At 46.6% G+C, this 14,861-nt stretch overlaps 1 protein-coding gene across 6 annotated transcripts in view; it reads left to right on the plus strand.

Annotated features, from left to right (window-relative positions):
• The window catches only part of LOC103183313 (rap1 GTPase-activating protein 2), a 107,759-nt gene extending 96,721 nt beyond the window's left edge, over positions 1 to 11,038 (plus strand). For 5 of the 6 annotated variants that reach the window (XM_007900723.2, XM_042338404.1, XM_007900724.2 and 2 more), the window contains 8 exons: positions 1,480 to 1,617; positions 3,148 to 3,248; positions 5,018 to 5,131; positions 6,218 to 6,338; positions 7,740 to 7,857; positions 9,156 to 9,232; positions 9,909 to 9,955; positions 10,514 to 11,038. In XM_007900723.2, the coding sequence (XP_007898914.1) occupies positions 1,480 to 1,617; positions 3,148 to 3,248; positions 5,018 to 5,131; positions 6,218 to 6,338; positions 7,740 to 7,857; positions 9,156 to 9,232; positions 9,909 to 9,917 (678 nt within the window). In that variant the 3' untranslated portion in view covers positions 9,918 to 9,955; positions 10,514 to 11,038. The remainder of the gene's footprint in view (positions 1 to 1,479; positions 1,618 to 3,147; positions 3,249 to 5,017; positions 5,132 to 6,217; positions 6,339 to 7,739; positions 7,858 to 9,155; positions 9,233 to 9,908; positions 9,956 to 10,513) is intronic. The other variant, XR_006085312.1, reaches the window with a different exon arrangement.
• The last annotated feature ends 3,823 nt before the right edge of the window (positions 11,039 to 14,861 follow it).

Consider the following 14,861-nt stretch of genomic DNA (forward strand, 5'->3'; position numbering starts at 1 on the left):
GTGTATTTTGTAGGCAGCCAGTTGCGCACAGCAAAGGTTGTGGATTCAAGCCCCACTTTGGGACTTTGAACTCGGTCTAGGCTGACACTCCAGTGCGTTGCTGGGGAAACGATGCTTCGTTGGAGGTGCCGTCCTTTGGTTGAGATGTGAAACCAAGGTCCCGTCATCCCTGTTCCGGGGTCATCAAAGTTCCCGTGACACTATTCAAAAAGAAAAGAGAGTTTCTCTCTCCCGATGCCCTGGCCGACAGTCCCCCAGATAAAATTGAACGGTCGTTTCGTGGCTGTTGGTAGGTTGCTGCTCTGCGCAATTTTAACTGCTGTGTTTGACTACAAAATACACAATGGCTGCACTTCAGAGTAAATCCTGTGAAGCACTTTGAGACAACCTCCCGACGTGAAAGGCACTGTATCAAATGCAAGGCTGATTATTTGCGTTTAACCTATTAATACAGGTACAGTGAAGTGTGTAGGCACAGATGGTGAGGTGTAATTGAAGACTATTCTGGAGATTCAGTGATGAGGTGATACAGGTGGGGAGCGATAATGAATGCAGGGGCTGACAATCTGCTTGTAAATGAGGCAGGATTGTGTCTTTATTTTGCTCTGTATTTACATAAACAGCTGAAAGCAAATTAATTTATATAGGGCTCTTCGTGTTAAAGGAACATCTTTACGTGCTTTACCCAATGAGGTTATAACTAGACACGGAGTGAATGCTGTTATGTAGGTGTCGGGAAGATCCAAGAAACTAGATTGGGTTGATTAATAACAACACTTGCATTTTATTCTATTTTTGTGTCTTATCATGTCGTCGAGACGCCTCAAAGTGCTTTGCAGGATTTTGGTGTAGTGACTGTGTGGTTTGCAGGCCACCATAGTCAATAAATTTTAATTCGGATCAGGAGGGGAATATAAGGGAGGATAACTGAGAGTTCGGTGTCTGTTTGTTTGAAATAGGAGAGGAGAGAGGTGTTTGATCCTTAACATTCGCCTGAATCATACGCGGGATCTAAATGAATAGCTCAAATGTTTTTAAGAACAACAACGACCTGAAAAGAAGTCATAAATAATAAAAACATGTGTATGATACAGACTGATGCAAAGTGCTCAGTGCTGAATGCAGCAGGTTTAAGAACTCAGGTTTTTCAGGGGTTTTTTTTTGGGGTGGGGGGATGTGTGGGTTGGTGTGTGTGTGTGTGGTTTGGTGTGTGTGTTGTTTGGTGTGTGTGTGTGGCTGGCTGGGTGGGTGTTTGGGTGGCTGGGTGGGTGCCTGCTCGGTGACTGGGTGTGTGGATGGGGCGGTGGGTGGGTGGGGCGGTGTGTGGGTGGGTGGCTGGATGGGTCAGTGGGTGGGTGGATGGGTGGGTGGCTGGCTGGGTGGGGTCAGTGGGTGTGTGGGTGGGGCAGTGGGCGTGTGTATGTGTGTGTGTGTGCACCTCGCGATGTGATGCCACCTGTTTTCCCTCGCAACACACAGAGGGCAATTCGCGTCCGCAGCCATTCGATGGAGACGATGGTCTCGAGCCACAAGAAGCACCACAGCGTAGGGATTCCTGGGAGCCAGAGCGGTGGTGTGGCACACAGCACAGTGGAGAACATCAAGCACACACCCATAGTGAGTAGGGAGCCCTGCGGTGTTCAGTTTGCCACGATTATTATACAGTAAACTCCGGATTGCTCGTCACTCCAAAGGAAAAAGGGCTCAGTGACTAGTTATCCAGAACAGCGAGTTAGGCATATGTATAAATACATTAATAAATGTATTTGTATATTTATTTATTTAGTTGCACACACAAACACACACAAACACACACGCACACGGGATATTGACATTATGGCAATTAAGCGGTGGTAACAAGTTAAGCCAGGGTCGAGTTATCAGGAATTTACTGTATTATATAATATTAATAGTGGTTATTATTATTAGAATTCCTATATTTGATACAGCGTCTTTCATCTCGGGAGGACATCTCAAACCATTTCGTACTGTAAACTGCAGTGACTGTATTTTACAGGTGATCAGGGCAACCAATTTCCGATTTATTTATTTTTAACGGCTGTTTTTAATCAAGGCGGAAACTTTGAAGAGGGAGGGAGGTGAGTGTTTGGTGGCAGTGGTATGGAGGGCTATGGTGGAGGACAAAGAAATGGTAGTAAGTTGCAGAGGAGTCTGGATTAGCTGAGTGGGCTGCTGCTGATCCCATCTCGTGTTCTTAGACCAAACTTACAATAAAGTTAATAAGATTGCCGGTAAAGAGAATCCAATTAATACAACCAAACCTTGTAAGAACCACCACCCCTCCCACCCACTCCCCCCGCCCGCCCAGGGAAGAATAAAGCTAATTGGCTGAATTCCTAGCTCGCTGCTTAATTTGCTGGATGCCTCCAGAAGGCAATTCCGAGGCTTAATTATATATTAACCTGGGATGCTTAGCTCTGTCATGAAGGTTTAAATCAAACTGTAGGTGCTTCCAGACCTGGCAAGCTGGATGCCCTCTATAAGAGGTCAAGACAATGAGCTCAACAACAACGACAACTTGCATTTATATCACAACCCTCACACAGGGTAGCGTCCCAGAGCTCATTTAAGAGGCAGCTCACTGCTGTGACGGGAGGATAATAATAATCTTTGCATTTGATATAGCGCCTTATCACATCTTCAAGACGTCTCACTGGGAGGGAGGGAGAGAATTTTCGAGGGCTGAGACCAGATAAGATGAAGGGCCTTCTTCATTCAAACCGTTATCTTGTGATATACATCCTTTTTTTAAACAAAAGGATATCTTTTAAAATATTTGGTTGCATATAGCGGATTTGCAGTGAACAGATAAGACATTTTAAAAAAGAAAGGTAATTTTATAACTCATTTTAAATTTTTTTAAAAAGATTATTAATAATAAGCATAAGCCTTGCATTTAATACAGCGCCTTATCACGTCTCCGAGACGTCTCAAAGCGCTGCACAGAATACACTGTGAAGAGAATTGACTGTTATTTGTGGGTGAAAATTGCCTGGATTCTGTGTCCCTATTCCATCTCAAGCTACACTCATGGTTTCTTGTTGCATGTTGAGCTGCCTACATCTCTCTAAAGTAACATAGTCTCTCTCTCTCTCTCTCTCTCTCTCGCGCTCTCTCTGTCCTCAGCAACAGGTAAAGATGCTGAAGAGCCCGGTGAAGCGAAGATCAGGCCTCTTCCCTCGACCCCTCGCAGGCTCGGACGGACAATCAGACAGCCGCCCGCGATGGTGAGTGTAATGGTGAAAAAACACCCGTGGCCCTGTTTAAAAACTACATCACCTTGCGTCTTTATAGTGCCTCGTCGCGTCTCAAAGAGCATCAGAGCAATTACTGGCGAGAAATCCAGGGAAACCCGACATATCGAGGTCCGTGACCAATTCATCTGGAGGATTGCTGGCCAGGAATTGGTCTTCAGGTCACAAAATCCGTTCAGATGAAGAAGGCTCTTCGGCCCATCTGATCGCATCCCTCCATAACACCCACCCTACTGTTCTGCCATCACAGCATCGAGGTTTTTTCCATTTAAATGTATCCCAGCATCTTGGCCTCCTTTCCTGGTATCCTGCTGCAGTTGATCGGTCGTTAATCAGTCTCTGGATAAAGACATTTTTCTTGATGTCTGGCCTGAAATTGCCGTCTTTGCAAACTCTAAACCCGCCCCCCCCCCCCCCCACACACACACACCTTTCTGCTGCCACGGGGTGGGGGCATGAGATCAGATAAGCCGAGATGTCTCGGAAAGCAGTGGTTGTTTGGAGATAGGTTTCTCCAACCAACCAATTCCACCGAGACATCTCCATTCAAGATTCGGCTCTGACTAATCGTTTATTAAGACCTCAGTGTAATTTAGAGTGACCCTCATTTTCCCCTGGCCCCTTCCTTGCTTGGTGTCCACCCCTCCGTCTGCTAAATACAGTCGCAGTTTATTTTTAGTTCTTCTATCACTGGCCTGTCACTTTTTACAAATGATGCCCGTGGCTAGATGGAGCTGTTTAGCCAAGCTGCAGATCGTTGCTCTTAATGAGGAGCTTAATCATCCTGAATAAAAATGAGCTCCTCGAGTCAGTCGGGGCCCCGAATGGAGGGGAAAGATCGCGGCTTTGGTCGGGGCGGTGATTTGAGATCCCGTGCGGCTTTAACAGACGGTTCGGTTTGGGGAGAACTGTTTCACTTTAAGAGGCACTGTTCACAGAAACGAAGGTATTTCCCGGTCACTCTTGGCAAATGTATTGCTAGTTGGTTCAGAACATTTTTTACTTAAATAATCGATCGATCGATAGATAATAAAAAATAAATCGATAAAATTTTAAAAATCGAATAAGAAACGGAGCGGAAAAATTACACCTGGGTCCAGACTTGCACAATTTTCTTAGCATTTTGGAGCTCTGAATCGGGCAAAAATTCTCAACAAATCTTAATTCTGAATTCGGAAAATGTGTACATTTTGAAACGCTAAGAAAATATCCCAAGCCTAGTTGGAATTTCTCTTTCCCTCACCCCCACCCTCTCTCACTCTATGTCTGCCTCTCTCTCTCTGTCTGTCTGTCTGTCTGTGCTAAGTGTGATGCTGATTCCCCATCAGAGAACGATTCCTCCTGCATCCGACTCTCTCGATTTTTTTTAATACACTTGTCGAATTTCCCTTTTTATTGTTTTGTGTCTGTGGGTAATGCGCCTGAGCTTTCCTTGACCTGGGTTGGGCTCCACTGGGGGAAAGAAATCTCATAAATGTCAAATTTCTCTCTGCTTCACCTCCAGCCCTGAAGGTCCTGCAAGAGCAGAACACATACTTGACACTGAGCCAGACTTCCACTTTGCTATTGAGTTTGACTGAAGGATTTTTATGCTTCGAGCAGGAATCGGCCGGGATTTACAGTAATGTGGCGTTTTCACATCCCCAACAGCAGCGTCCCACAAACACTCATGGATTCAGTGACCAAATTATTATTTTTTAAAACAATTTTTTTTTATTGTATTGTTTTTCTGTGTGTGACAGTGAGAGCTTGTCAAGTTTACCAAGAACGCCTGAGAGCAGCCAAATCATACAGGAGGTCAAATGGGACACTTCCTCCAATCCCAGCTCGCCTGAAATGTGCCCCAGCAAAGACAGGTAATGCCAACCGCCATCAGCCTGACTCTCTAAATAACCGTAACCCTTGGGTCTGCGCGGTGAGGTCGAAATATCACAGAGAATTGCCATCAAGTGTACTCACTGTGTTTGGAAGCAGCCAAATTGCGCACTGAAATGTCCCACAAACAGCTATGAAATGAAGGGCCATTTTATACCTGGGGGGATGGTTGGCCAGGAAGAGACTATTCCTTCCCTTTTCAGAGAGCTTCATGGGATGTTTAACATCCACCTGATCAGGCGAGAGGAATCTCGGTTTAACTTCTCGTCCAAAGGACGGTACCACAGACAGTGCAATGCTCCCCCAAGACTGTACTGGACTGAACGCTTAAACCCAGAGCTTTTCTAACTCAGAGGCGGGGCTGCAACTTAGCCACTGCTGTGCTCGATCTGAGGAGAGCATTGGAAAGAACTTTTGTTTTGACAGAACACTGTCTCTAAAAATTGCTTCGCAGCCATCACCCCAGGGTGCAATGGTATCGTTTTAGGAGGTGACCACGCACTCAATTGAACGTCCTGATTTATTCGAGCCGAACGACATAAACACGGGTGGCACCACGCAGCTAAGGCAATGCAGAAAAGCCGTGAAAACGCATAGTCCTCATAGCCGAATTGCGCAGAGCGAGTGGGAGCCCAAGAACTGATCGTAAAGTCCTGACCGTGTGCGTGCGTGTGCGTGAGAGAGAGAGCGAGAGAGAGAAAATGCAAATACTAAATGCAGCACTGTATGTCCGTTTGTTTGAGGATGAATGCCCCTTATCAGCAGTGACACATCCAGACTCGAATATATTTCTCGGCCAGACTTCTGAAATGCGATTCATCTGATTCCTCGAACCAACAAAGCACCTGCCCTTTTGAAGTGGTTAGCGCTCTGTCAGTTATTGATCCTATCTGCGCCATTTTCATTACACCGCTCAGCATCGGGTTTCTGACAGACACTGGTCTTTAATTGCACTCCTTTTAACCCCTTGAGATCCTCACCAAACGTGCACCGCAGGTCAACTTCTCATCGCGTGTTTCCTTCTCTCCCTCTCCCCCATCACCACCTCCGTCTTTCCTCCTACTCAGGATCTTCAATAAACTCAAGGAGAACGGGAGGGACAACATCTCACATTCTTCATCGAGTACCAGCAGCTTCAGCAGCACTGCCGGCGAGAGCGAGGCGATGGAGGAGTATGAGACCAGTGCAGTAAGTCTTCCCAACAGCGCCACGTCTCAGAGCGGTGGAGTTTAAAGATCTTTGTGCCGTGGAGAATTATAATAATAATGATAATAATAATGATAATCCTTGCATTTGATATGGCGCCTCATCGCATCTTTGAGACGTCTCAAAGCGCTTCACAAGACGTACTGATTGCTTGACTATATTTTGTGGGAAAAATAAAATACGATATCTAATGTAATATAAAATAAATAATATTTATTCAATAAATAATTTATTTTAGTATTTTTATTAAATTATGCTCTTAATTTAACGAATGATATTTTGACGGGCCCTGCCTAGTAAAGTGGCAGAGTCCAAGGTGGGTATCGACTTGTATATAAAGGCTTAAGGGAGTTGATGGCGATCAGGGCAATGGGATGAATGGGCAACTTGCTCTGAGAGCCAGTGCAGGCTCGATCGTAGTAGTAGCAGTAATAATAATAAAAATAATGGGCCGAATGGCCTCTTTCTGCTCTGTAGATTTCTCTGGTTCTCTTCTACACCCACTTTGGTATTAATCCCTACAATAGATGATCTTTATCAGTGTGCCTTCCCTCCGGTCCACCTCCATCCTGCAAACATAGGCAAAGTTTTATTGAACGGCACGGATTAAACCCCCCCTTTAAACATAGACATTGAGAACGGTGGTGGAGCGGGTAAACCGGTGTGACTAAACTTCACCTCGAGAAAACTGGTTTTGAAGAAAGAGTTACGGAACTGACAGACTGACCGTAGGGATTCAAAGTGATTGTCGTCTCATGACAGTCCGGTGTTTGTGAGCGGCCGAAACGTGAAACAAACCGTCCCTAACCTGGCACCGAAACTCGCTGTGCAACACGGCACGGTCACACTGACGCAATGCGGTGGGGGTGGGGGTGCTCTTTCTGTGAGCTGGGATAGACACGTGTGTTGGGAGATCAGAAGGAGCTTTGTTGAGCCTTGAATTATTTGGGGTTCCTTACCACCATCCTTCCCTGGTTTGAAGACCCATCTGTAAATAAAACAAAACTTTGGACTGGGCCCTGACGCATATCTTTCCGCCATCTCCCACCCCTGCCCGGGCTCCATCGGTGTGCCTGAGAAGCACTTGTAGATGTTTTCTGAAGGTGAAAGGCACTGTGTAAGTGCAAGTTGTTTTGGGATAACAACATGGCTTTTCAAAGTCGTCACTGGGCGACTGATGCTGGTGGAGAAGTCAAAGACGTGAAAGAATTCCACTCGATTCCCGTAATGGGAACGTTTTCTTTTCAAAACAAATTCCTTGCGAATGCTATTATAATAATATTATTGTTGTTGTTGTCACTGATTTTTTTGGTTACTTTGTGTTGCGTTTCGTAATCGTTCTTTGCCCTCGTAGTCGTCATCACCAATTTCTTCTTCGCTCAGGGAAGCCAGACGTCCATGGCGTCTCCTTTCCGACAGGATGTTTTTCTCTACAGCCCGTTGGGGAACAGCGAAAACCAAAACGTCTTCAACCCAGGCAGCTCCTGCAAGAGCCCCACAGGTCTGCACAGAGTGTCTCACACTGCTGCTACCTCAGTGTCTTGTCTGCCCGCAGTCATACACGTACCCCACACACGCACACACATTCCTCCCCCATACGTACACGGGTGAATACACACACAAACACCCTATGTGCACATGCGCGCGCATACATACACGCCAACTTCCCCCACACCTACATATACAAATGCCACACACACCCTCCTCTCTTCCCCTTACTGCTCACACACACGCACACCCTCCTCCCACAGATACAGGCTAGCACACACACACACACACACACCATCCCCATCAGCCTGACAACAATAACGACACTATCGTGCCTTTACACAGTGCCTTTCACTAACGAAATCTTCTGCAAATGGAGCAACTGCGGGTGGGAGTTAGGGATGGCTCGGAGTGAGACGGTCAAAGGCTCAGTCAAAGAGAAAGTTTTTTTAAGATGGGTTTTGAAAGCAGGGGGAGGGTTGCCAGGAATAGGGGATTTAGGGAGAAAGAGATGTAGGTCACTGGTGTCATTGAATCCTTAGCGCTGAAGGTAGGAAGTTTACTGCACCTATCGCAGTGAGCCCACAGTGCACCCATGACAATAAGACTTACATTTGATCAGGTGACTATCACGTCGTTGAGACGTCTCAAAGGTCTTCACAGGGTTTTCTGTAAAATGCAGTGACTGAGCGTTTGTAGGTGAACGCAAATTTCCGCACAGCAAATGGCCGTATAGTGAATGACTGATTCCATCTGGGGAAATGTCAGCCAGAAGAAAGATACTTCCTGCTTTTTTCCGAATAGCGCCACGAGATCTTTAATGTCCGTCTGCACAGACACGGACGGGACCTCGGTTTAACGTCTCATCCGAAGGATGGCACCTTTGACAATGCATCGCTTGCCAACACCGTGACTATCGAGCACTGCACTGGAGCCTAGACTGTGAGCTCAAAGTTCAAAGTCATGCTAGGAACAGGAGTAGGCCATTCAGCCCCTCGAGCCTGTTCCGCCATCCTATTAGATCATGGCTGATCAGTACCTCAACACCAATCACCCACCTTTGCCCCATATCCCTTGACACCCCGACCTAACAAAAAAATCTGTCCACCTCCATCTTGATAATTCGAATGGATCCAGCATCCACGGCCTTTTGCGGGAGAGAGTTCCAGATTTCCACTACACTTTGCGTGAAAAACTGCGATGGTGGGGGGGTGGTGGGGGGTGGGGGGTGTGGAGTGCAGTGAGAGCAAGAGTTGAAGATGTGGGTTTCACAGTTTCGCTCTGATCTTTCCTTCTCTTCTCCTGCGACAGACACGGCAAAGTGCAAAACCTCCCCGGGAGCTGCTCTGAAATTCCGGTTCGAGAAAGTTCACCACAACCCAAACACGGTAAGTCAGTGGAGTCCTGTAGCTCAGTTGCCTCGCAAGCGAGATACCTGGGTTCAATTCCCGGCGGGGCGAAATGTTGGGCAAGTTTCCTTACTCCACCCGCCTCACTTTACTTAGCAGTAAGTGGGAACCCGGTTGTTAGTCGATTGGCGGATCGCTTTTTCGGAGGTAATAATTCCTTAAAAAAATAATAATAATAATAAATTGGTCACTTCAATCCACCGCGGTATTGGCACAGCAATGTAACCCCCAAATCCAAACGTGAATGTTAAACCCAGGCCCCGTCTTGGTCTGTCCAGGTGGACGTTAAAGATCTATTCGAAAAGAGAAGGGACTTTCTCCTAGAGCCCTTGGTTTTTGGAAAAAAAATACCTCTTCCAGAAAAGTTTGGTCATTCACTTCATGGCCGTTTGGGGGACGTTGATGTGCGTAAAAGTGCACGCCTTTGATCGCCTACAAAATACCCATTCACGCCGCTTTACAATACATCTTGAGAAGAAGATCTTTGAGATGTTCTTCCTACATAAAAGGCGTATCAAATGCAAGGATTATACGTATTATATGCAACCCGTACAGGGACTGGCTGAATTTTTTTCATACACACACACACACACACACACACGCAGATATATATGTATATATATATCTCTGTCTCTCCCGTCTTCTTTTTAAGCAGAGTCACTAGTGGGAAGTGAGCACTTCACCTGGAAACAGATTTATAAGGTGAGTCACGCTGCGAGTCCAAGCCTGTGACAGTCGGAGCTTGTGTTTTGTGTGGTTCTAAAGCAGGGAGCAAGTCAACTTTCTGTTGCTGGTCCAGCGAGGACCACCCTCCCCTTTAGGGCTATAGATTGCAGGGATAACAGGAGACGAGTCAGAAGAATTCTTTGTATGTAGAGGCGAGCGGGCTAATATCAACAACAACAACAACTTGCATTTGTATATAGCATCCTCAAGCGCTTGACAGTGATGGAGTCTGACCGAGCCAGAGGGAGTTGGGGGTGGGGTGGGAGGAGGTGACTGTAAACACGATCAAAAAGGAAGGTCTTCAGGTGGGATTGGAAGGCGGGGAGAGAAGGGGGCAAGGCGGAAGGATTGAGGGAGAGAGTTTCAGGGCGTGATGGCTGATTGCACGGCCACCCCTGGGGTATTAGGTGGCTCATGTGGAGGAAAGTCGAGAGTGCAGAGCTGATGTACCGAGTTGTAACGTTCGATGATCGATGCCAAATTCTCTCCGATGATTTACCGATTTATTTACTGTCGTTATGTCCTCTTTTTCAGTAAACGCCAACCCAGCTAACGGCCCTTTAGTGCGATGCGCCATCGCCATTTCTTTGACGGCTTTGTGAGAACTCGCATTCACTACAAAAAGTAGCTACGGAAAAGTTTTGCCCTTCGCTACCCTTAAAGCTGCGTCTTTTGTTTCTCTCTCTCTCTCTCTTTCTCTCTTACTCTCGCTCTCTCCGTTCCGCGAGGAAGGAGAGTAGCACTGAGACATCCCACCTGCTGTGTCAGGGGTTCAAATAAACTGCTCCAAGTATTGCCTCCTGAGGAGATACCCTCCATGACTCCGAGTGACCCAGAGGACAGCACAGAGGGGAGATCTTTGACCTTGGTTTCAGTTTGTTTGTTTGTTTGTTTGTTTCTCATGTATTGGCCGTACAAATTGTGAAGACCAGGCGAGGCTTGAACCTTATTTTTTTAACAAAAGCCAAAATGAAACACGCCAAAATGTTTCGAGATTGAGAGTATCACGCCCTCGTTTCCAGATCGAGGCGATGAAATATATTTTGTTTGAAGATTATGCGGGTGCTCGTGCAGTGAAATCTCACTGAGTTGACCTTTGTTGAGGGGGGGGGCTGGGTGGGGTGGGGGGAGTTCATGGGAGGGGGCGGCTGGAGGGGAAGGGAAGGGAGAAGGATTGCAAGGAGACTTCCATGTTTTTTTTTAGGGACACTAGCTCTTGTGAAGTGTCGGACCTTGAGGAAACAGTTGTAGGGCGTGTGCAGGTCACAGCTCAAAATGGAAACTGTGCCCATGGTTTGTGTGTCTTGAGAATCTCCTAACTGCTCCTCTGGGGTTTGATCAGGTACAAAAGTCAAGGATGGCCATGTTTTCCCCATATCCTGGCTCCTTGCAGCGCGGAGAGGGTGTGTGATGGAGAAAGGGAGGGGCAAGCGAGATGGAGAGAGTGGGGGGCGTGGGCGAGATGGAGAGAGTGGGAGTGGGGTTGAGATGGAGAGAGAGAGAGAGAGAGAGGGTGGGGGCAAGATGGAGAGAGGGGGGTGTGGGGGTGAGAGATGGAGAAGGGGTGCGTGAGGGGGGTGGTGGTGAGCGATGGAGAGAGGGTGCCCAAGTATAATTTATTTGAACTCCTGCTGATGTTGCTTTGCACCAGTACTCCACGTGAGAAGCTAAAACCTACGTGTCGTAACCCGTTATCTGCCACGTTGTACACTGCCCGTTGACAAAAATCGTGCCCACCTTAGGATTGTCGTCTGCCTATTTCATACTCAAAACAGTTTTAAATGTGGTGCGTGTGCAAAAGGAAAATCTCGCCTTGTCGTCTTAGGGGCAAACCCATCCTTCGGGGATTCCAGTAGAATTTCTGCACCGATAAGCGAAATGTACACCAGTTTGTGTGAGGGGGGGGGGGAGGAAACGGGGCGAACCGACAAGATTCCTCCCGCGTTACTAAATTCCTCCCACGTCTTGATTTATATTATTTCCTCAGCTTTTCAGGGCACGGAGCAGCTTTGGCAAATTCCTAAATTCAGGCTGGATTCGGTAGCTCTCGTGGAGCCCAGACCCAAAAAAAAAAGGCTCGAAGTCGAGATGGAAATGCAACACTATGCCAAATCTTGCTCGCTCTTAAATGCTGAGAGATTAGTGTGTCTGCAATTTCTGCTCCTCCTCCCCACCCACCCCCCCACCCACGCCTTTTACAAGCTGTTCATCGACCGTAGGTTTTGTTCCTCTCGAATGATGGCGTTCTTGACCTTTTGGAGGAACAGGCTGAGAGGTGATGTACACAACCAGCCGACGGTTCCCAATCCCAATTTGCTACAAAAATGCCCTTTGGGAGGAAAACCAAATAGAACGTGGCCGCCCCGTGGGAACACGGCCGTCTGGGTCCCACGTCTCGGACCAAACGCCCCCCTTCGCACGGGTAAATGGCCAACCTCTGGGTGGGTGGTTAGGTGACCGTCAACGTCACTTCTTGTGCGCGCGCGAGCTGCTCGCAGGGCGCAGGAAGAGATGTCAGCGGCAACCTGGGGACCTGGAAATATCCTTTTTCTTTAGCGTGCCGGAAGCCAAGATGGCGCCGCCTTATAAGCAAAGCACTTTATTAGCAGGTTGCCCCCGTTCCAACCCGCCCCCCCACCGTACGTTGCTATTGGCCAGCGTTTTGGTGCAGTTGTGCTACTGTTAATCCCAGGAGAGCTACGACATGTTCTGTGATCCTATCTGTCTCTCTGATGGTACTGTACAAATAATCAACGTTAGAAATTAGCAAGCCAAAAAAAAAAAATCTCATCTGCAGATGTAAGCGTGCATATTTTTGTAAAGATGATAGTTATTTAGGATTAAATGGGGCAGGGATGCTGGCTTCGTGAAAGAATGTTCGGCAAGTTTTTATTCAGGCTGAGGATGGGGCGTCAATGCGAAGCTCTGAGCACATTGACACCCTGCACGAAGAACAGGAATATGTTTGATGCAATTTGACTGTGTCGTGCGTTGGTATTTGAATCGGTGGGTGGGGTGGGGTGGGGGGGCGTTGGGGGTTGCGGGGGGTTCGGAGAAGTTTGCCAAGCTTTATTTTTTCACGAAACCCTTTGAAGGGGTTAATCGAGCCAGGCTTTGGGGACCAAATCCAGCTCAAGAGTTGTCTGTGAGGGACCTCTTGTGGCTGAAGGCCAGTAAATGATGTGAGAGTTCGATGATGATTGGAATCAGTGGCAGCTTCAGTGCAGAACTGTTAGAAGTCAGGAATCTGTTGACGTGACGCTCATTCAGATAAAGCAGCATCCAGTTATTTCGGACATTTTTCTTTTAAACCCCCCCCTAAAAAATCCTCAATTCGGACAGAAATCTGAAAAACAATATTTAAGGCCGTGATATTTATATCTAATGGTGCAGGATATTAGAAAATTTCTCGTGTGAATCTAGGTTAGTCGAGGAAGAGGGGGTGAATATAGCTTTCTTTTCTTTTTTAATTCCCCCCCCACCCACCCCACCCCTCTCTTGCCCCACTCTCTCTCATCCAAGCCTTACTCCCCTTTCACAAGATGTCATTCATCAGCAAATATCAACCTATCTATTTTCACCCAAAGATAACCAAAGGGGCCTTCACATTGGGCACTCAAGTGATGAAATCTCTTTTCAAAAAAAAGTTGGAAAAACTCAGCACTGCAAACAATTTAATGCACTTTCCGTAACACTCAAACCTTCTGAAGTAAACAATTCTTATTCTAACACATCACCTGAGGCCCACAATTCCAACCGGTCGTAGCCTGTAAAACTTTTACCGTTTCAAATCCTGGAGAGGGAGAAGGGTGGTGGGGGGGGAGGCGGGAGTTTAAATTAAGACCGAAATTTGGAAGCTGCTTTATTTTTTAAAATAAAAAATCGCGACTGAATTTAAGAAGTTTTCCACCCTCCTTAAATTTGAAGGTGAAATTGTCGTTGCTGCTCAGACTGGGTCAGCACATTCATGTGATCAAACAAATACAGGAAGGGGACCACGTCCATCTTATATTAAATTAATTAATATGTTCAAATATCAATATAAAAATACATTTAATGTAAGTCTTCTGCATTCCTTGTTTAAAAAAAAGACTGAGAATTTCCTTTCAATTCTCTTCACTCCCCCTCCTCTCCCGAAGGTGTTTTTTTTTAACCCCTTTTATCCTCTTACTGGTGTCTGCTTTCCCATGCCCCTCTCCAAAGTGGCCACTGTTCAATATTGACGGTGAGTGAAGGAACCAGATTAGGAGCATCGGTGGGAACGCAGATCTGGATCGTGTAGTTCTTCATCGGGAATTGATTTGGGACGTCTCAAAGACGTGATAAGGCTCTACAATCAAATGCAAGGATTGTGATTATTATTACCAAGTCGGTAAACCAGGGCAACAGAAGGTTGATGTGGAAAATGCATGGTTATACGATGGGGGGGTGGGTGAGGAGATACTCATTGAATGAGGAGAGCTGATAAGAAGGGTCTTAAATTAAATCACCACCGAACCTAACTCACAATGTACCTTTAACGTGAAAGTGCATTCGTTGCTGACACTAAACACCTCCATCTTTCACCTTAATCCGCCCAAAAGGCTTGTTTTTATTTTGAAAAAAAAGCACTATTTGCACACAGCTTTTGTGCCAATCGTGAGTTAAAGGGGAGTGAAAGCGCCAAAGTTTGTTGCGCCTTCTTTAAATATAAGACCTCACGCTTTAAAGAAAAACAAAGTGACTGTTCCTCACACGTCAATAGTATTCACCTTCAGAACTTCCTTGGAAGTGTAACATAGAATGCAGAAGGCTGAATTATTGAGCTGAACGGACGTATAAAGCGTCTATAGCCATCAGTTGTTGAGATTGCTGGACATGAATGTGACTGACCCGTGGCAAG

Source organism: Callorhinchus milii, unplaced genomic scaffold (assembly GCF_018977255.1).
Source record: "Callorhinchus milii isolate IMCB2004 unplaced genomic scaffold, IMCB_Cmil_1.0 Scaffold10, whole genome shotgun sequence".
In the NCBI taxonomy this organism is placed as follows: Eukaryota; Metazoa; Chordata; class Chondrichthyes; order Chimaeriformes; family Callorhinchidae; genus Callorhinchus; species Callorhinchus milii.